This window comes from Anolis carolinensis, chromosome 4, assembly GCF_035594765.1.
Source record: "Anolis carolinensis isolate JA03-04 chromosome 4, rAnoCar3.1.pri, whole genome shotgun sequence".
NCBI classification, from domain to species: domain Eukaryota; kingdom Metazoa; phylum Chordata; class Lepidosauria; order Squamata; family Dactyloidae; genus Anolis; species Anolis carolinensis.
Window position 1 is genome coordinate 181,511,323 of NC_085844.1, and position 20,986 is coordinate 181,532,308.

Consider the following 20,986-nt stretch of genomic DNA (forward strand, 5'->3'; position numbering starts at 1 on the left):
TTATTGATGTAATACTGTTTGGGGCTTGTTCCAGTGTAAGCTGCCGTGAGTCCTTCAGGAGATGGAGCAGGGTATAAATAAAGTTGTTGTTATTATTATTATTATTATTATTATTATTATTATTATTATTATTATTATTATTATTAAATAATAATAATATTGCCATGGTAGTAAAAAGCAAATCATTATGCTACCATTCTGTAATAGGCTCTGTATTTTCCAAACCTGATTTAACTGATGTCATGTTCAATTCCAAGTTATTAATTTTTTTCCAATGCCTTCTAGAGTATTATGTCATCTCCAAATTCACTTCCACATTCACTAAAGCCTATAACAAAAATCCAAGTAGAACAGGACTTCTCCCTAGTACTTTCCTATCTGTCACTGAGGAGTATGAATGCTATAATGAATTCTTCTATTCACTACATTATCTCCTAAACCCTATGGAAAAGGTTTTCTGTATTCTAAATGAGAATTGCAGTTGAAAAAAATGTTAGTTGGACATCATCAAAGGATTTGTTTTTTTAATGTTTCTATTCTGAGAACTTTCATAGATTTATTTCAGTCTGTTCTTTCTTCTTCTTTGTGTACTCAAGCCCTTGAGGCAGCACAAAAGGTTCAGTTCCTCATCTCATTGAATAAGTAACCTCCTCTCCTTTTTCTCTCTGAAGCCAAAACCACAGTTCTGCAAACACCATGAAAAAAGGTTAATGCCTGGGCAAAGAGGAAGCAGGTAAAATAATGCTATTTCTACTTAAGTTGCTAAAATGTGCTGAAATGGCTTGATTTGCATAGCCTCTTGTGAATGGCAGGCCTCCAATGAGTGGGTTTCATAATCTACCATGCTCACTCCCAAGTAGAGAGGAGTGCCGAAACACACCTTGCGTCTTCAGCTTCCACATTTTGCCTTCTTGCATTCCTCAGGGAGGACGAAATACGCCCTTCTGTTTGCAGCAAACAGCTCAAGGTGCTGCAGATCAACAAATCCCACCATCATCATCCCACACTGCCAACATGAAATCGCTTTTGATTGTTATCCTTTGTTTCTTGGTTATTTTGGAACCAGCCAACTGTCAAATAGGTAATATTTTTTTTTACTTGCCTACTTGGGTTAATTCTTAATATATTTTGTAATCCCTGTCTTTTCTGTGGTTTGCTTAAGTGTTTCCTTTGCTACTGATTCTGAATCTAGAGAAAAGTTGAGATATAAATAAATGCAATAACAGTAATGACAGCAACAACAAACTATGTAGTAAATAATTATATTCCCTCCTGCTTTATATTCTAGCTTGTTTAGTTTTCTGAAGATAAAAAGTCAAATTTCATAAAAAAAATAATCTCACCAAAATGTCTCTTGATGATTTGTTTGCTGTATGCCTTCAAGTCATTTCTGACTTATGATGACCCCAAGGGGGAACTTATGGGGTTTTTTTTGACAAAATTTGTACAAAAGTGGTTGGTTGCCTTTGTTTTCCTCTGAAGCTGAGAGAATGTGACTTGCCCCTTGTGTCACCTGGACTGCAGACCTGAAGGTTGGGTTGCTGACCTGAAAGTTGCCGGTTCGAATTCGCAAGATGTTGTGAGCTCCCATCTGTCAGCTCTAGCTTGCAGGGACATGAGAAAAGGCCTTCCAGCAGGATGGTAACACATCTGTGGAAGTCCCCTGAGTAATGTCTCTGTAAACGGCCAATTCTCTCACACCAGAAGCAACTTGTAGTATATTCTGAATTTGCTTCTGACATGATAAAAAGAAAACCCAATGTGTTTCAAACCATGCTCTCCATAGTCCAACGCTTAAAACACTATGCTACACCGACTCTCTCTCTTAGTGTTAGCCATGATTCTATAGATAGTATTTCAAAAGGCCTACTTTGCTCCTTTCTCCATTGTTAATGTGTTCTAAGCAATTAAAAAGTTTATGATGAATTGCTGCCCATCCACTAACAGTTACTTTTCGGCTGATTTGTTTATGAATTCAATTATTTATATTTTCCCAATATCCAATAGGTTAAGAGTCTGGAGAGCAATCACCCCCTTTCTATGATCTCTCTTCCCAAAACTAGTGTGTGCAAGTGAGTTTCCTTCCTATAAACAATCTTGGAAAAGCTTTTGCCTGACAAGCCGTAATTTTCAGGCAGGCATGAAGGGTCTTTATCAGAAGACCCCCAAAGTGGTTCTGAACCGCTATGATATTAGGAAGGGATCCTTAAACATTAAGGCATTGGTGAAGGGCTCCTTCCTGGGGTTAAGCACTGCAGTGTTGGGCCTCATTATCCCTGAACAGAAGATATCTAAGTACAGTACTAAGAATGTAGTATAGGATTCTGATTTGGGGATTTTGAAGGTCAGCTTAGTTTTCACTTGGAGTCTGGCTGTTTCAGTTTGGACCCCCCCCCCTTTCAAAAAAAGATCAGGCACTAACATTAATTGGAAATCATGAAATGGCCTTATAATAACCATATTTCATCGCATAATAGTCACCTCTGCATAAAAGCCGCACCCACTTTTAGGCAAGGCAAAAGGAGACTATTTTCACTGTGTAATAGTAGCCATCACCTAATAGTTGTACCCCCCCCCCCAAATGAGGGTGTTTGTGACTATTATGCAATGAAATATGTGAGTGAAATACTGAAAATTGTTCACACCAAGAACTCTTATATTTGCTTTGTTTACATTCCCTTGGTAACTTTGTCATTCACTGTTCTTTGATGCCTTGATTGTATTTCAAAATCCTCAAGTGAAATTTCAAGTTACTGCAATAACATTGGGCAATACCAGTTTTAATTAGGTTATTTCTTTTTTAAAAAATAGCTGAGAGAAAGAGAAAGAAAATTAAAACAACTGTCATGTTTATATTAATAGTATGTTACTGGGAACAACTACCTCTCTAATCGAAAACACTCATAAAAACTCATATTAAACTCTCTAAATCAAAACTTAATAGTTACTTGGTATCAACACAGAACAAAAGACACGACTGTGTTATGTATCATATGGTATATTATGTCCAAATTTCCTATATTTTCAAAATTCTTGGGCAATATTTTAAAAGCTGTTTCTTATAGTTTTGCATGATGGTTTTCTGAAAGTACCATGTTTCACTTAGGTAACAGGGGCTGTTCCAGAGAAGGTAATATCTCTAAACTTTAACTTCAGGTGTCCAAAGAGGGACTAAACAGCTAGCATGAAATCACGTAGCCAAAAGCTGCCTGTGAACACGGTCACAATCCCTGCAATAGGCATGTCCAAAGAGGACATTCCCATGTTGTTGGATGTATGATTTAGTACCGAACTGGAAATGCAGGAAGTTTTATCACTGCAGAGAGTTACAGGACGGCACAGGTCTTATTTCAATAATCTGTGGTTGGCCAGGGCTATGCCACCCACATTGGCCCTGGCAGGGTCCCAGCTTCCTCTTTGACTGAAAAAGTTCAGAACAGATTCTGAAGTAACTATGTCTAGCACTGGAATGAATTCTACAATATGTATCAGAGGAATAATTGAAAAATGTCTACTAGTCATGGTTTGGTATCCTATTTGGGTCCTACACATTAAGACAATTGTGTTACTACTTGTTCAATTTCTTTTATTAGAATCATTAGGCCTTATCATGCCACACTGTTTTAAAATTGGTATAATTATATAGTTAATATATTAAAGGTGGATTGCATTATTATTTTCAAATTCACTTGTTGCTCTGCTTCCTTTTCCCCATTGTCATCAAGGAGTTAATCCTTGGAATATATTATTATCTTAACTTTCCTTACTTATGGCTGCATTTACTCTTGTAGCTATGTGTTAATGGATAACTCTTTCAGCATAGCTGAATGCAGAATGTAACGTAGAGCAGTGGAAAAATCTGAGTAGTCTCTCTCTATGAGTTTGTGACTGTTTGGAAAATAGTTTAGTCTCATACTTTCATGGAGATGTTTCCTAAAGAAAGATGCTAGATGTCTTCAAATGCATGTCAACTCATCAGCATGCCTGATTTCCTTCCTTCATTATGTCAGGGTAAAAGTCATATATCCAGATGAGCTAATTTTCAAGTTGGACAGTATTATCCTAGACATGGCAACCCATCCATTTTATATTGAAGGGGTTATTCGCTTTTTGCACAAGAGGTTTGTTGGCAGAAGATCAATGCCAGATTAAAGGTCACACATATAAACACTCACAAAAGATTAGAAGAATAATGTAAATGCCAGCAAAAGGAGAAATCAACTTAATTTGGAGGGAGCACTGTTCTTTCTCCTCTTTTATTCTAGTTTCATTCAGCTTTTAGTATCAACGAATCGGGTAGAGGTGGAAGTACATCATGAAAATCTTCAAGTCCAATACAAGCTGATGATTCCATTTCCATGTTAGGTCACTGCCAGGTGGAATCAAAAGAATAGGTCATTATGCACATTTTGGAAACAATTATCACCATTCTAGTGGCATAGATGTTAGGGTTAGACATAGACATGTTGTTTAAATATGTGAATGCATTTGGTGTGAGGTTACTTCCTTTTAGTAACAGCAATGCTGGGAAAACCTCAGAAGGACTGGAGCTGTGTGGCAGGATGCGTATTAAAACTCTGCATCATAAAAATACTTGACCATGTTTTCTCCTCTGAAGTTATTATGAAGGGGGGGGGGGAGTTCCAATACAAAAGGCAGTTGGAAAAGAAGATAGGGCTCCTGTACCTTTAAGAGTTGTGTTCAAGAGATAATTCACTCTTGAATGCAACTATTAAAGAGACAGAAGTCCTGTTATCTTTTATATCTGGCTAACTTTGCTGGATCAAAAATTTCCCTCTTCATCCACATCCATTATGCATTATAGGTTTGAGTGTGTCAGGGGGCAAAGGATATTCTGTGAACTGCTGAAGGAAGGGAAGATGGCAGGAGAGACCTTTGGACTGGTTTACACTTCATCCAGCATTAACTAAAGCAGAAAAGTTGCAGTCACGTCCTCACTTTTAGAGCTTTGGACCTTTTTGTAGCAAGAATGTTAACATATCTCAAGAAACCTGGCAAGCAGGAGGCATAGGCATGTATTTGGTCACCAGCTTTTACCTACCTTTTCCTCAAAGACCTTTCCCCCACAAAGAATGAAGGTTTGCTTTTATTAAATTCAGATCACACCTGAACCAGCATATAGTATATCCCTGTATCTGTGGAGAATACATTCCTAGACTTCGCTTGGATATGTAAAATCACAGATAGTAGTGGTTGACCCTCTTAAAATGAAAGACTCCTAGGCCAAGAATTCCATAGAATTAATGCCGAGGACCTAGAAAATATGTAAAAATTACATATTTTTCTGGATATGGATACTGGCATGAATACTGGCAGTCATACTATATGTTCAATAAAAAAAATCTTAAACTCAAACAATGCAGAAAAGTTGCTTCCTTGGACTACAGCACTCAAAAATCCACAGCTGTCAAGACCCAGGCTACAGAGCACCAATAACCATGTGCAAAGGCCAGATTCTATCTAATATCTTTATTAAAGGAATATATAAAGTCAATAAAAACAAATGAAGAATATAGTTCAGAAATAGACCTTTCAGGAAAGGTCAAATATAGTCCAGGAAAATAATGTCCAATATGTGATATTAGAGTCCAAAGTTATAATCCATTAACCGAAACACACACTTTGCCAAGCAATAGTGTGGGGAGATGACAAGGTCTTTTAGTCCATTGAAGCTTGACAACAAGGCTGGAGAACAAACTAGATTCTTGGCTAAACAAGACTTGATACGAGGCAAACAAGAAGCAAGAACAAGGTCCGTGGCGAGGTCCGCGGTCAAACGTGAAACAAGGCAGGCTTGGAACTTGGTCCGGGAAACAAGGAACTGGGATTACTAAGTCCACACACGATCTCACTCCTCAAGCTGACGAGTTGACTCCGCAAGATTTCCTTTGCGGCAAAACACCTAAATAGGGTCTCGTTTCCCGCCAGAAGAACCCTTTCCCTGGAGAACGAGAAGTGAAACTCAACTCCGTCCAGATGCATGACTCCTTAGAATTTCCCAAGGGAAGCAGACCTAATCTGCTAATTGTTTGGCTGCGATTCTGAGACTCCGGCAATTAGCCTCCCTAGCTCCTCTATCTCTATTATAATTGTCTTTTCGGGAAAACGGGGGAGAATTCTGCCCAAGGCTTGTTTGGCTGACTTCTTGAGGGCAAACATCCTCCAGGTGCAGGGGCTCCGATTCTGACTGAACCGGTGGAAATCCCATGTTTTCCTCTTCGTCTGCCACAATAGTACTAGGAACGGGACTACAAGGCCCATGAGTCATCACAACAGCTAGAATGGACTAGTAGAATTAGGAAAGGAAACATCTGAGATCAAGACACATGGAGCTACAAAGATTATTATGTGAACTTGGGCCGTACATTGTCTTTTATCCAGTCTGGTTTCAGGTCTGTCTTCTGTGTGAACCTCCTCAAAGCATCTGGCTGACGACTTTGTGATCAGGATTCTGATCATTTGGCTTTATGCTTGTTCTAGCAGGGCCCTTTATGTTCTCCATCTCTCTAAACCAGGGGTCCTCAAACTTTTTAAGTGGAGGGCCGGTTCATGGTCCCTCAGATTGTTGAGATGCCGAATTATCATTTGAAAAAAAATGAACAAATTCCTATGCACACTGCACATGTCTTATTTGCAGTACAAAACCCCGCAACAACAATCATTTATTTATTTATGTATTTGCTAAATTTATACTCCACTCTCTCTCACCCCAAAGGGAATTCAGAGCAGCTTACAAGTTGTATGTACATACAATATATTATATTATTAGCATAGCAAAATATTAGCATTATATATTACTATATTATACTATACCACTGTACCATATTATTATTAGTAATATTACATTTAATATATAATTAATATTATTATATTATACAATATTATTACATTGTATTAATATTATTATTAGCCACCCTGAGTCCCCTACTGGGTGGGAAGGGCGGGGTAGAAATACCATAATAATTAAATATTATATTGTACTACATTATAATATTATTATCAATATTATATCTATACACAATATATTATATTATTACCATAGCACAATATTAGTAAATGAATGAACAATACAATATTTTAAAATAAAAACAATTTTAACCAACATAAACCTATCAGGATTTCAATGGGAAGTGTGGGCCTGCTTCTGCCCAATGAGATAGTCAAGTTAAGTAGGATTGTTGTTGTTGTTGTTGTTGTGTGCCTTCAAGTCATTTCAGACTTTGGGTGAGCCTAAGTCTAAAACTGAGGGCGGGGGCCGGGTAAATGACCTTGGAGGGCCGCATCTGGCCCCCGGGCCTTAGTTTGGGGACCCCTGCTCTAAACAGTGCCCATTGGGGATTGGGATCAGATAGAATCACATACAATGCTATTAGATCCTTCTGGAAGTTGGAGGATAAAATTATAATACATAATATGAATAGAACAGGAAGTGGAGAAAGAATATGCTTTTAATATGGATTTCTGTGTATGTTAAATAAAAGCAATACTGCAGGAAGTCTACTGCTACCCTAGTTTTTGTCCCATGTGGAAAGATTCCTGGCATCTAACCTGAAAACAAAGGTTGGGGAATTTTGTGACATTTGCAGACAAATCCTAGTCTAAACAATCAAAATTCAACAAGCTCAAACTTGCATTCTCAAGTTTTTTTTTTAAAAAAATGGAGAGTCAATTGTTAGAGTGAATTTGTTTCATTCATAGTATTTTGAGCAGCAGTTTTAAAATACAGTATTTTAATAATTAAATATCAATGCTGTCCAAATAGCAGGTATCTTTCTCATTTTTAAATCTTGTTACTATGGTAATTTAATGAGGAAGTGGGTTGGCCCCCTTTGACTATTTTGAAAGTAACTTTTGGCAAATTTTAATACCGGTAGTCCTTTTAAATTTATTTTTAATGTAGGAATCACATATTAATAACATATTACAGTATAAGTCATAATATGATTAATGTATGTAAAAATGTGTTTCGCCTTTTGTACTAAGAGTGTTAACTATAATGTATTTTTAAAACATTGTAATGTCATCTTGAATCCCATGCTGGCAGAAAGGTGGGATAGAAACTAATTTAACAATTAGCAATAATGAGTGAATGTCAATAATAACCTTTTCAAGCTTTGGATACAAATTGGACATTTTTATTTCAGTAGCAGACTGAAATAAAGCCTGAGGGAACAGTGTCTCTGCTTTTGACAGGCGTGTTGAGCTAATCCTCTTTGGAACATCCTAACAACTAGTGACAGTTTGCAGCAATGGGGAAACTCAGCCTTATTGTTTTTTCGGGGTGAGGCAAATGTTGGGTGTTTCTGTTCCAGGAAAGCGGCATCTTAACTGAAGGGTTGTACCACAATGCAACTAGGCTGGTCAGAAACTCATGCAGGAATCAGCCAACCTCACAGAGAATAATGTTTGTCAAAAGGGCTCCTCTTACTGTAATGTATAAGAGGAAGGAGTTGCATTTGGCAGCAAATTCTAGAGAATGCATTATTTCCTCACTCTAGCTGCTGAATGTCTTATCAAAGGTTTTCATTGTCAGGATCACAGAGCCCTATTTACTAAGGTCCCGATCACACTAATCAAACAAAACTTCCACGAAGACATCACAGTCCTGTTTCACCATTGCCTCACCACAAGCTACTTTCAGTGGGACAATGAATTATGTGAACAGAAAGATGGAGTGGTCATGGGGAGCCCTCTCAACCTGTCGTCGTCTCAATCGTTCAGTCATTTCCGACTCTTCGTGACCTCATGGACCAGTCCATGCCAGAACTCCCTGTCGGCCATCACTGCCCCCAGTTACTTCAAGGTCGAGCCAGTCACTTCAAGGATACCGTCCATCCATCTCGCCCTTGGTCGGCCTCTCTTCCTTTTTCCTTCCATTTTCCCCAGCATCATGATCTTCTCCAAGCTTTCCTGTCTTCTCATGATGTGGCCAAAATACTTCAACTTTGCCTCTAATATCCTTCCCTCCAGTGAGCAGTCGGGCATTATTTCCTGGAGGGTGGACTGGTTGGATCTTCTTGCAGTCCAAAGCACTCTCAGGATTTTCCTCCAGCACCAAAGTTCAAAAGCGTCTATCTTCTTTTGCTCAGCCTTCCTTATGGTCCAGCTCTCGCATCCATAGGTTACTATGGGGAATACCATTGCTTTCACTATGCGGACCTTCGTTGCCAGTGTGATTTCTCTGCTTTTCAGTATTTTATCGAGGATATGTCTTCTGATTTCCTGGCTGCAGTCTGCATCCGCAGTGATCTTTGCACCTAGAAATATAAAGTCTGTCACTGCCTCCACGTTTTCTCCCTCTATTTGCCAGTTGTCAATCGGTCTGGTTGCCATGATTTTGCAGATGATACCACTCTGATGGCTGAAAGCGAGGAAGAGCTGAGGAGCCTTATCACCAAGGTGAAATAAGAAAGTGCAAAAGCCGGGCTGCAGTTAAACATCAAGAAAACCAAAATCATGGCAACCTCTCAACCCAGTAGTAGCAAATTTCTACATGGAACACTTTGAAAAACAAGCCCTAGAAACAGCACCAAAAAAGCCTAATGTATGGTTCAGATATGTTGATAACACCTTCACCATTTGGAGCCATGGAGAAGAAGAACTCAGCAAGGTCTTGGCAGTGGCTAGGGGAGCCTTTGCACAGTTAAAACTCGTGCACCAGCTGCGCCCGTACCTTGGGAAGCTGGACTTGGTCACGGTGGTCCACACTCTTGTTACATCCCAATTAGACTACTGCAACACACTCTATGTGTGGCTGCCTTTGAAGACTGTTTGGAAGCTTCAATTAGTCCAGTGGGAGGCATCCAGGTTAATAACCGGAGTGGCTTACAGGAAGAGTACTACCCCTCTGTTACGCCAGCTCCACTGGCTGCCGATCAGCTACCGAGCACAATTCAAAGTGCTGGCTTTAGCCTATAAAGCTCTAAATGGTTCTGGCCCAGCTTACCTGTCCGAACGTGTCTCCCGCTACAACCCACCTCGAAATTCAAGATCTTCAGGTGAGGCCCTGCTGGTGGTCCCGCCAGCCCCACAATCAAGGCTGGCGGGGACGATAGACAGGGCCTTTTCAGTAGTGGCTCCCCACCTATGGAACGCCCTCCCAAATGGAGTCAGGCAGGCTCCCTCCCTCCTATCTTTCCGCAGAAAAGTTAAGACCTGGTTGTGGGACCAGGCCTTCGAACAATAATAGCAGCATCAATTACTACTATGCGCTTTAGAACCCAATGACAGACCCAGTTTTTTAGACAATTGTATATTTATATGTGTATTTTTATGAATGTCTAATGTATTTAAATTTTTATTGATTGAAATGTACTGTATTATTTTTATATATGTGCTCTTATTGTAAGCTGCCCTGAGTCCCTTATTGGGTGAGAAGGGTGGGATATAAGTACTGTAATAAATAAATAAATTCTAGTCATATGCAAACCCAATCAACAATTAGGCCACACATTTTACAGAAAACCTACACACACAGATAGATACCTTCATAAAAACTCCAACCATCACCCAAGTCAAAAAAGAAGCTCAATCAAAGCCCTGACAGACCGTGCACAAATAATCTGCGAAACTCGCTTCCAAGGTGAACTAATCCACCTAAACTGGGCTCTATAGACCAATGGATACTCCACCATGGACATCAGAAGAGCTGTAAGGTCAAGAACAAGCCATGAGAGCAAAGGCAACAATCTACCCAGAGGAAAGTTGTTTTTACCATACATCAAGGAAACCATTGACTGCATAGGCAAATTGATGAAGAAACACAACCTACAAACTGTCTACAGACCCACTAAGAAAATCCAACCAATCCTTCATTCAGTGAAGGACAAGAGGGATCCTCTCTCCTCTGCAGGAGTCTACCGGATACCATGCAGCTGTGGACAAGTCTACATAGGGATCACAAAACGCAGCACCCAAACACGAGTCAAAGAACATGAAAGACACTACAGACTAACTCAACCAGAGAAATCAGCCATAACAGAGCACTTGATGAACCAACCTGGACACAGTATATTATTTGAGAACACAGAAATGCTCGACCACTCCAAAAACTACACAGAGAAGCCATTGAAATCCATAATCATGTTGACAATTTCAACAGAAAGAAGGAAACCATGAAATTGAACAAAATCTGGCCACCAGTATTAAAAAACTCAAAAATCAGAACAGTAAATAAGGAACAACAATCTAAAAACAGAGGCATTCGAGACATGAATCAATCAGGGGAAGCTAACGACTCTGAACAAAGGATTCCCCCAGGCAGGAAGAAGCCAGGAGATGAAGCTATTCAATGCTAATTAAGATGATTAATTACAACATTCACACTGGCCTCCAACAGACAAGAGTTCTTCTCCCACCTTGGACTTTCCACAGATATAAACATTCCTTTCTTAGTTTTTCCCATATACCTCGCAATCTCTGAGAATGCCTGCCATAGATGTGGGCGAAATGCCAGGAGAGAATACTTCTGGAACATGGCCATACAGCCTGGAAAACACACACCAACTCTACCTGCTGATTTTGTTGTGTGAAAGCATTTCCACAGCTGTCAGTGTGTATAGAGACAGCCTAAATGCATGCCATGCATTAGACCAGTGCTTTCCATAGTGGGTGGTATAGCCCCCTGAGGGGCATTGGAATAATTGGGGAGGGGGCAGGTGGTAGTAGCTTGGGGTGCAATTTGGGGGTGTTAAATAAAAATAAGGGGGTGGTGGAACCATAAAGAAGAAAAAAATAGAAAAACTGTCCATATATGTTTCATCTATTGTCCAACTGAATTAAAGTTATAGTGATTATCTTTTTTTCCAAATGAATACACAAATGCAAGTTATAACAAATTAATTATTAAATCAATTGACAGGTCTTCACAAGCAAGTGTTAGCTGGGGAGCGTGTTGTGCATTGTCAGGAAGCCCAGCATGCATTTGCAAGATTATATTGTTTACAATATGATATTATAAATAGGTGACATGTATGAAATCTAATTTAGATTGATTCTGGAATGTGTGACAAGCAGTTAATAATAATGCTATTGCAATATGTATTTAAAAATTTAATTCATGCTATTCACAAAAATAGTTTTGGGAATGTCGGTTTTATACTTTCAACTGACCGGTCTTTTTAAGAAAACCCAACCAAACCTGTCTTTTTATTATAAAACTAGTTTGAGCGTCAGACTGGGTGTTAAGGGAAGTGTTTATTCCCTGTGATGAACGCGGTCTTCCTCCACAGGGGATTTTCTCAGAGATATGTGCCTCACTAATCTGACATGCAAATCAGGTCTGTGGTTACCTTTCAGTAACCAGTCACAAAACAACAGCTATGTAAATCCTTGAGTGACATTGGGTTGGTCACATACTCTCAGCCCCAGAAAACATCATAATAGGATCACCCTGGAGTCACTATAATGGAGACATGATTTGAAGGTACAGAACCAGAACATAATAAAGAGAATGTATATATCAGGGGTCCCCAAACCTTTTAAACGGGGGGTCAGTTCACGGTCCCTCACACCAGTGGAGAGCCGGACTATAGTTTTATAAAAAAAACTATGCACAAATCCCCATGCACACTGCACATATCTTATTTTGAAGAAAAAAAAACCAAAACAAAATGTTAATAATAATCATAATAATACTAAAAACAATAAAGAGGGTTGGAAGAGACCCCTTGGGCCATTTAGTCCAACCCCCTTCTACCTTTGTGCACCAAAAGCACAAGCAAAGCACCCCTGACGGATGGCCACCCAGCCTCAATGTTAATAATAATAATAATAATAATAATAATAATAATAATAATAATAATAATAATAATAATAATAATAATAAAAATCACACAGTCCTAAATGCTTGGGAAGTGTTTGACTTGTGATTTTGTGACACGAAATCCAGCATATATATCTCATTTGCCGTGTTATACTGTGTCCTTCTGTCAATAATAATTGAGAAAAGCACTAGCAAAGCACCCCTTAATAATTAATAATACATTAAATAATACTTAAAATACCATTATAAACAAGCAAAGCTCTGGAAGGCGTGCACCAGGCGAGGGAGGAGGTGGGAAAGGCGTGTGTCCTTCTCTCCTCCCTCATACTGCATGCGCCTTCCTCGGTGAAGGAGGAGGGAGCTGCTGCCACAGAGGCCGGATAAATGGCTTCGATGGGCCGCATGTGGCCCCCGGGCCTTAGTTTGGGGACCCCTGGTATATATGGTGATTGGAGTAAGATAATCTTCAAGACTTACAAATATGTTCAACTTTTCAGACACTGCTACACCTATTTAGATATCTATTAAGCACCAAAATTATGGTTAACAGTCAGAAATGTATCTCGTTCCAGAGGGATAATAATTTACTGGTTTTTGTGAATACTGTATTGCAACCAGTACAGAACTAGTTTATCCTACCTAAATTAGGATTCTCAATACTTTTGATTTAACATTTTTCTTGACAGCTACAGGACCGCTCCAACCTTGGATGCGAGGGACCATAGCAGTTAGTGTCTTCCTGGTTTTGGCATGTGTTGCCTTTGTCATCAATAGGATATGGTGCCAAAATAAACAGTAAGTGCTAACTTTCCTATCCTATACTTATCCATGCGGATATAAAGGTATGTTGGATGCACTCATTTTTAATGCAGGCTTTTTCAGGTCCAAAGTAGGTGTATGGTTAGAGTTTCTGCAGCTGGGCTTTCATGGATTTTCAATGGATTTCATTATTTCAACATTTGAAATCTCTCTCACATCTGAAGATCGCAGGGCATCACACTACACAATCAGTTTAGTACCATTTAAGTGAATATGAATGATTTCAAAAGGCTAAAAAACATGTGATGCTCAAAGCAAGACAAATTAAAATGAATTTAAAATTTCAAGCAGTGTAAATCATAGCGAACTACTACGTTTTCCCACATGTAATTCACCGAATACTGAACTTGTTGCAAGGAGGAGAAAATATTCTGCCCCACAATACAAAACAGCATGCACACATCCATTGTGCGTGTGTGTGTCTAGAATCAGCATTATGACAAGATTTGATTTTCCCTCCCTGCGGGGTCTTTTAACTTTAAAAAGAAAGAGAAAACATAGAAAGTGTGATATTAGTTTGGCCTTCAGAATATACCATTAGGGATTGAATCTATGCCCTCTTCTCCAGATGTATGTCAAGGTTATGCAGAATTTGTTTTTTGTGTCAGTGGATTTTTGTGGATTTTACAGGCAACAGATTCATAAATTGGAAACATTTCTAACTGTTGTCATTCCAACAAACAGAAGAAACTGGGAACACATCTTCGGTCCATGTGTCTCTAGTTCTTTTCCTGTGAATTTCTGTGGACAGTCATAATGTTAACCTAAAAGATCATTGATTGGCAAACTTGGTAGACTATTTTGAATGCAGACTCCAGAGAATAAGAGACCTTATGAATGAATAGGTTGGATGTAAAAGTGTGTTCTGCTGCTGGAATGGCTTTTGTTATTAGAACAAAATAAATTCACTCTTTCTGGAACCTCTGACTCTTTAAACATCCAGACATGCTGGCCATGGAGTGGGGAGTTGTCGTTCCTAAAAAGTATATTTCCAAGTTTTTTCAACATTTGCCCCAGATCTCTAGAAAGCTCAATGGTGGTGGGCAAGCTTCTTTGCAAGGAGGATGGAAGTCTCATAATAGATTTCTTAGGAGTTCTAGGACTTCTTGGAACCCAATTATGGAACTGTGAAGGTGCATAACCAGATCCTGCACTGAGCTCTAGTGATGTGCATCAACACTACCCACTTAATGGCCTATTGTGAATCAGTTCCCTTGTACATTGGTTCTGGTGGACAAAGGTCACTTCGCTGGCTCCTCTACATATTAACAACCCCTTTTTGAGTACAGATGTTGTGAAACTGTTCAATTCTATTTCCCCTCAAACTGAAGTCCTTAAGTGAAGTCCAGCCATGATGTTATTATAAGATGACCTTTTTTCTTCTGAAGTTTACAACCACCAAAATTTTGTGAGAAATTGTGGGCATGTCTCATAATCCATGCTATTTTTTATTTTTATTTCTATGTTCCAGACTTTTAAATCTTACAAGCTGCAATATTGAGTGTTTTGTGTTGATTATGCTATACTGTAGTTTCATTGTTTTTTCAAAAAATGTAGGCCCCATTAATTTTCACCATTGTTCTTTAGTGTTCTTTAGAAGCCATTTGAGTACTTAATGGTGAAAGGCTCTCTCTACCATTTCAGGAGAATGTACTCCCTATGTCAGTCCATAGGCAGTCACTCCTGTTTATTTACAATATGTGATTTTGTTTATGACTGTTTTATGTATATATTGTGTCCCTTGACATTGTAGTGTCCAAAAACTCAACAACAAACAAACACCCAGAGCTTACTGGTATGTTTCAGATGTGCGCATTTCAGCTATATATATTCATCCTGTTTGCCTCTTAATGCTTCCTCTGTTTTTACAGTGATTCCTCAGAAAGGAGAAACATGGGAGTCAACAAAGAAGAGGAAGTTATTTCTAATGGAACAGAAGGAAGGTATTCAGCAACTGCATCAAATTTTAGGTTTGTATTATTGAGTAAAATATAATATACATGTCTTCCTATTGGTAATTTCCATTGTGCTCAGTGAGGCTTATACTCAGGACATTCCACCTGAACATTAGGAAGAACTTCCTTGCTGTGAGAGCTGTTCAGCAGTGGAACTCTCTGGTGGAGGCTCCTCCTTTGGAGGCTTTTAAGCAGAGGCTAGATGGCCATCTGTCAGGGGTGCTTTGAATGTGATTTCCTGCTTCTTGGCAGGGGGTTAGACTGGATGGCCCATGAGGTCTCTTCCAACTCTATGATTCTATGATTCTAGGACTCTAGGATTGCAGTCCAAGCCTATCCCTCATAGAAACTGTAAATAATGCTAAGAGATCTTGTAACAGCTATCAAACTATAAAGAAGTTGGCAGCTTAAGCTTTTGTAGCCTTAAGCCTACTTTGTCAAATGCATCAGATGAAGTAGACCCCACATCCCTCATTCCCTGTCGGCGGTGGCTGGGAGGGCTTTTGCACAACACAAACTTGTGCGCCAACTGCGACCATACCTCGTGAAGTCTGACTTGACCACGGTGGTGCATGCCTTAGTTACCTCTAGACTGGACTACTGCAATGTGCTCTATGTGGGGCTTCCCTTGAAGACGGCCCGGAAGTTACAATTGGTCCAACGCTCGGCCGCCAGATTAATAATGGGGGCAAGTTACAGGGAGAGATCTACTCCCTTGTTTAAGGAGCTCCATTGGCTGCCGTTCATCTTCCGGTCCCAATTCAAGGTGCAGACCATCATTTATAAAGCCCTAAACGGTTTGGGACCCGCCTACCTCTGTGACCGTATCTCCTACCATAAACCTGCCCGATCTCTCCGATCATCAGGGGAGGCCCTCCTGTCGCCACTACCTATATCTCAGGCCCGCCTTGTGGGAACAAGGGAGAGGGCCTTTTCTGCTGTGGCCCCCTGCTTGTGGAACTCACTGCCCATTGAAATTAGGCAAGCCCCCACCCTTTTAGCCTTCAGGAAAGATTTAAAAACATGGCTCTTCCGGTGTGCTTTCGGAGAGTAAATGTTCTTTGCTACTCCCCCCAACATTTATCCTCTAGACTGGTTCACTATCTGACGTCCCTGTCCCTCGAGGTTTTTATTCTGATCCCTTTCTCACCCAGAGTTTTTAATTTAGTTTTAATTTAGTGTTCATGCGGCCCGCCCTTGTTATACTGCTGTTTTGATCTTATGTTGTACTGTTTATTTTTATGTATTGTATTATTTAATTGTATTATGATATGGTTATATTGTATTGTCCTGGGCATGGCCCCATGTTAGCCGCCCTGAGTCCCCGTTGGGGAGATGGTGGCGGGGTATAAATAAAGTTTTATTATTTTATTATTATTATTATAGACTTAAGCCTACAAAGCTTATGCTCACATCTTTCCCCCAGTTAGTCTTAAAAGTGTTTTAGCCTCCCATTGCATATTGACTCAGATTAATATCATTATGACTTTAAGTCCTGCAAATAATAATGTATTTAATGTGAAGGTAGGACTCAGAACGAGCCTTTTTGATAACTTATCCTGCAAAATTTACATACAGGCAGTCCCCAAGTTATGAACAAGATAGGTTATGTAAGTTTGTCCTTAAGCTGAATTTATTTGTAAGTCAGGACAGGTACATTTTTAAGTGTAGCTGCAGCCAAAAACTATTTTGTAGCTTTGAATAGCATAAGGAAGGATTAACACCCCTGTAGTGTTTGTGGAAACAAGGATTGGTTAGAAAGTTTCATTTGATGTACTTTCCCCCCATGACAATTCTTTCAGGAGTGAATTTCCCTTCCAAAGGATAGATGACTCTCACCCCAGTTCTTAACTATGAGTAATTTTTAAGTCAGATGTTTGTAACTTGGGGATTGCCTTGGAGTGATATACAATGTAACAAAACATTTGCTATTATCTACTCCAATATTTCAGGTGTGAAGAAGGCCCACATGTCTATGAAAATGAAGTTGAGCTTGAGTGTGAGAGCACAACTGCACATCATGGTGAAAAAAACCTTGAAGTTCTTACTACTTGCATGTAACCTTACCATCTCTGGGTATCACTCATCACTCAATCTTTTATAGACTTCATAATGAGGACAGCTGTACATATTGATCTGGTCATTCTGTTCCAAGGAATTGGCTGATGAATAACTGCTGTTAAAATTCCATCCCTTACTGTGATAAAAATGTTCACTGTGGAATTCCTTTTCATTTTGAGACGATTTTCAAGCATAGCTGCACATATTTTCTGGACAAAAATTGTCAAATGCCATTTTTAAAAAATCAACAAAAGATCACTGTTTACAGAACCTATATTTTGGCTTGATACTGATTACTTGCTGTTCTGTCTTATGACCTCATTTGACAGGGTACTTTTTAGAAGCATGTGCCAGTTCCTGTATTGTTTGATGATAGAGCATGCAGGCTACCATCCCATGACATAAAACTACTTCTGGTGGGGTTCCATCATAAAACCAGAACATGCTACCACAGCGGCAACATGGGAGGCTTCCTGTGTTCAATTGGAGTCAACTTGGATGCTTCCCCAGGGGATGAAGTAGGGAGGAAGCTGGGCAATATGGGGCATGAGACAATGAGTTCCCCACACCCCATGCCAAACACCACGGGATTTGCCATGCTGCGTGGTGATTCCAGAGGCCCATGTGATGAGGTCATTAAGCTATTGGTCAAATTTATTGGCCAATTATTGATGGCTCACAAGCCAAAATAAACATCTTCCATAGCCACCTGACATACTCCAGCTCAACATTTGGAATTTCTCAGTTAGGAACAACTCTTCATGATAAAAGTTCTGATGAAGGAAACAGATACACAAGAATTGTGAGTAGACATCATCAGCCGGGGTCATGGGCAATGATGAAAGCATGGTGAACCTTCATCCACTTCAAACTATTTTTTAATGGAAACTTGAGGTTCATCAACTGGAACCAAGTAGAAAACCATGACATGAGAGGAGGGCCTCTCATGTCATTCTCAGCTGAAGAATTTGCTTTGCGTTCTAGAACTAAACTCTCATACAAATCCATTCTTGGTTTTCTGTCTCAGCAAACATCTCTGTAAATGCAACCTAGTTTAGAAGGAGACAGTAATCTGTCTCTAAACAATTGAGAATCAGAAGATTGTAGTATTTTTTTTGAAAATCACTCCAAAATCTACCAGTAGACTAAAAACAGCAGATCCAAAATCAGTGGTATTGGATCACTGCAATGACAGATCTGTTACAAGTATTTGTTACTCTGGGGGAAAAACCCCACTGTGAATCTGACATGCAGTCCTCAGAAATGAGTTTTATGCATTTCATGACATATCTACATTTTATCAACTGAAGGATTTGTTATCTGGAAATGAACTTTGTTGACGATTACGTATGGAATAGGTATTTCTAAAAGTTGCTGTTTCTTTAATGAACATAGGAACAAAATCCCAGATATCATTTACTCGCATAAGAATGGATTAATGTATTTTCATATGTTGTAACCAGTAAATATATTTTTTCTTAATTGTAATTCAGATCCTTCAATTATGCACATTGAGCTGTGTTTGTTGACTGCCCAAATGTCAGCAAATTTTTGACATAATGTAAAACATAACTAAATATTCATGCTACAAAAACTTGCAGGATTTTTTCAATGTTCTTTCTCCGTGACTCTCACCCATCTGCAGATATATATATAAAACTATTACACCCCCCTCCACCACAATACATTCATCATAACTTGACAATTGATATTTGAGTTATTTCAGGGTAAATCATAATAAGGAAAAATAAATCTCTTCTTTAAGGTCTGAGACAACATTCTGGTATTAGCCATGACCTTTCCTCTCCTTAACTGTTTTATCCTATGTAGGGATAAAAGGAAAGATGATGGTGATGGAGAAGACTTTAATATTCCATCATATAACATGTGCAAAAGGAATTTTTCTCACACTGTATATCTAAAAATGATATGAAATTATTTAGAATGAGAGAGAATCTAAAAGGCAAAATAAATATTTTAAAGTAAAAAAGATAATTGAATTAAAGATTATTTAAATTTGCTCATACTTTCATTTCAATTAACAATAATGCTTTAAAATTGTTTTAATGTAATGAGTGAAGACAATTTTTTTCGGTTCTACTCTTATACATACCCCGCCTCTGTCAGTGTTAACATTTCATGATCTATACTTCAGCCACAGATGTTCCACATCCATTTAAAAATAAGTCTAAATCACGGAATTACATTGCCATCACATTACCAGCAATCCGGCACATTCTTCTGTCTGCATGTATATAGCCCCACTATGTTGTATTGTTTTTGCCACTTCTTTTTCCCAGCTACTTTTCAGCTACAAAAGGAGTTTGAGAAACAGTACAGAAGTGAGAAGGTCAATTCAAGTTATTAAATCTTAGATCAAATAAAGACTAGTCTAGGTGGGTACAGGGAATTATATGGACTTTTATATGTTGATGAACTGCAGCTCCTATTAGAGCATGCCAGAATAGTTGATATAAAGTTGCAGTCCATCAATAGCTGGAGAACTACAATTTCTTCATACTAAGCTGAGACAAGCATTTCCTTTATCCATGAAAACACATTCCCAACTCTTCAGGTTGCAAAGAAAAACTCAGATTCTGGTGGTACACACTGAAAACGGTGTGAAACAAAACATCATCTCCCATTATATAGAGAGGATGAATAAGAAAATGTACAGTAATTGCACAACTGCTGGTTTTGATGGTAGGGTAAATCAGGCCGCACTTGGAATATGCCTGTTCAAAAATTACCTGTCCTCAAGTATTGGCATTTGGACTTGGTTCTTTACCAGGCTGTTTATTAACCAGCTCCCTTCTTGTTCCAAAAGTTAAGGTTTCGTGCGGATTGTGTTTTAGTCAAATTATGCTCTTAAGGCCAAAATGATGTGACATAGGTCCGTGATTAGGAATCTTAAATGCACTCCCATATTTCTGGAACTGACATATTTTTGTGATGTCTTTTTTCTAGCTGCAAAATCCAAGGAAGGGCAATAGCTTTTCATCAGGGCCCCTTACCTGCTATACAATTGTAGCACTACTGTAATGGCTGTAGTTCTGTTCTATTGAATCCTGGGACTGGTAGTTTGATGAAACCTTAGAATACCATGGTTGACAATGCCCTATCCTCTACCACAAATCACAGAATTCTATGGGATAGAACCATGACAATTACAGTGGAATAATGGCTATATAATTCTGCAGTGCCAATGAGCACCAAGTGTAGATAGGAAGACATGGAACTGAGGCTGGATCTACACCGCCATATAATCCTGTTTCTGAATCCAGATTATCTACTTTGAACTGGATTATATGAGTCTACACTGCTATACAATCCAGTTCAAAGCAAATAATCTGGATTCAGAAACTGG

At 39.0% G+C, this 20,986-nt stretch overlaps 1 protein-coding gene across 1 annotated transcript; it reads left to right on the forward strand.

Moving 5' to 3' along the window:
- Positions 1-833: 833 nt before the first annotated feature.
- Positions 834-19,213, forward strand: pdzk1ip1 (PDZK1 interacting protein 1). The gene is made up of 4 exons (XM_008116350.3): positions 834-1,081; positions 13,471-13,579; positions 15,475-15,573; positions 17,511-19,213. The coding sequence occupies exons 1-4, from the start codon at positions 1,015-1,017 to the stop codon at positions 17,617-17,619; spliced, it is 384 nt and encodes a 127-aa protein (XP_008114557.2). The 5' UTR covers positions 834-1,014; the 3' UTR covers positions 17,620-19,213.
- Positions 19,214-20,986: the final 1,773 nt, after the last annotated feature.

Coding starts and splice junctions, on each gene's coding strand:
- pdzk1ip1 (XM_008116350.3), top strand. CDS start 1,015: ATGAAATCGCTTTTGATTGTTATCCTTTGTTTCTTGGTTATTTTGGAA. Junction 13,580..15,474: donor ATATGGTGCCAAAATAAACA/GTAAGTGCTAAC, acceptor CTGTTTTTACAG/TGATTCCTCAGAAAGGAGAA. Junction 15,574..17,510: donor GCAACTGCATCAAATTTTAG/GTTTGTATTATT, acceptor CCAATATTTCAG/GTGTGAAGAAGGCCCACATG.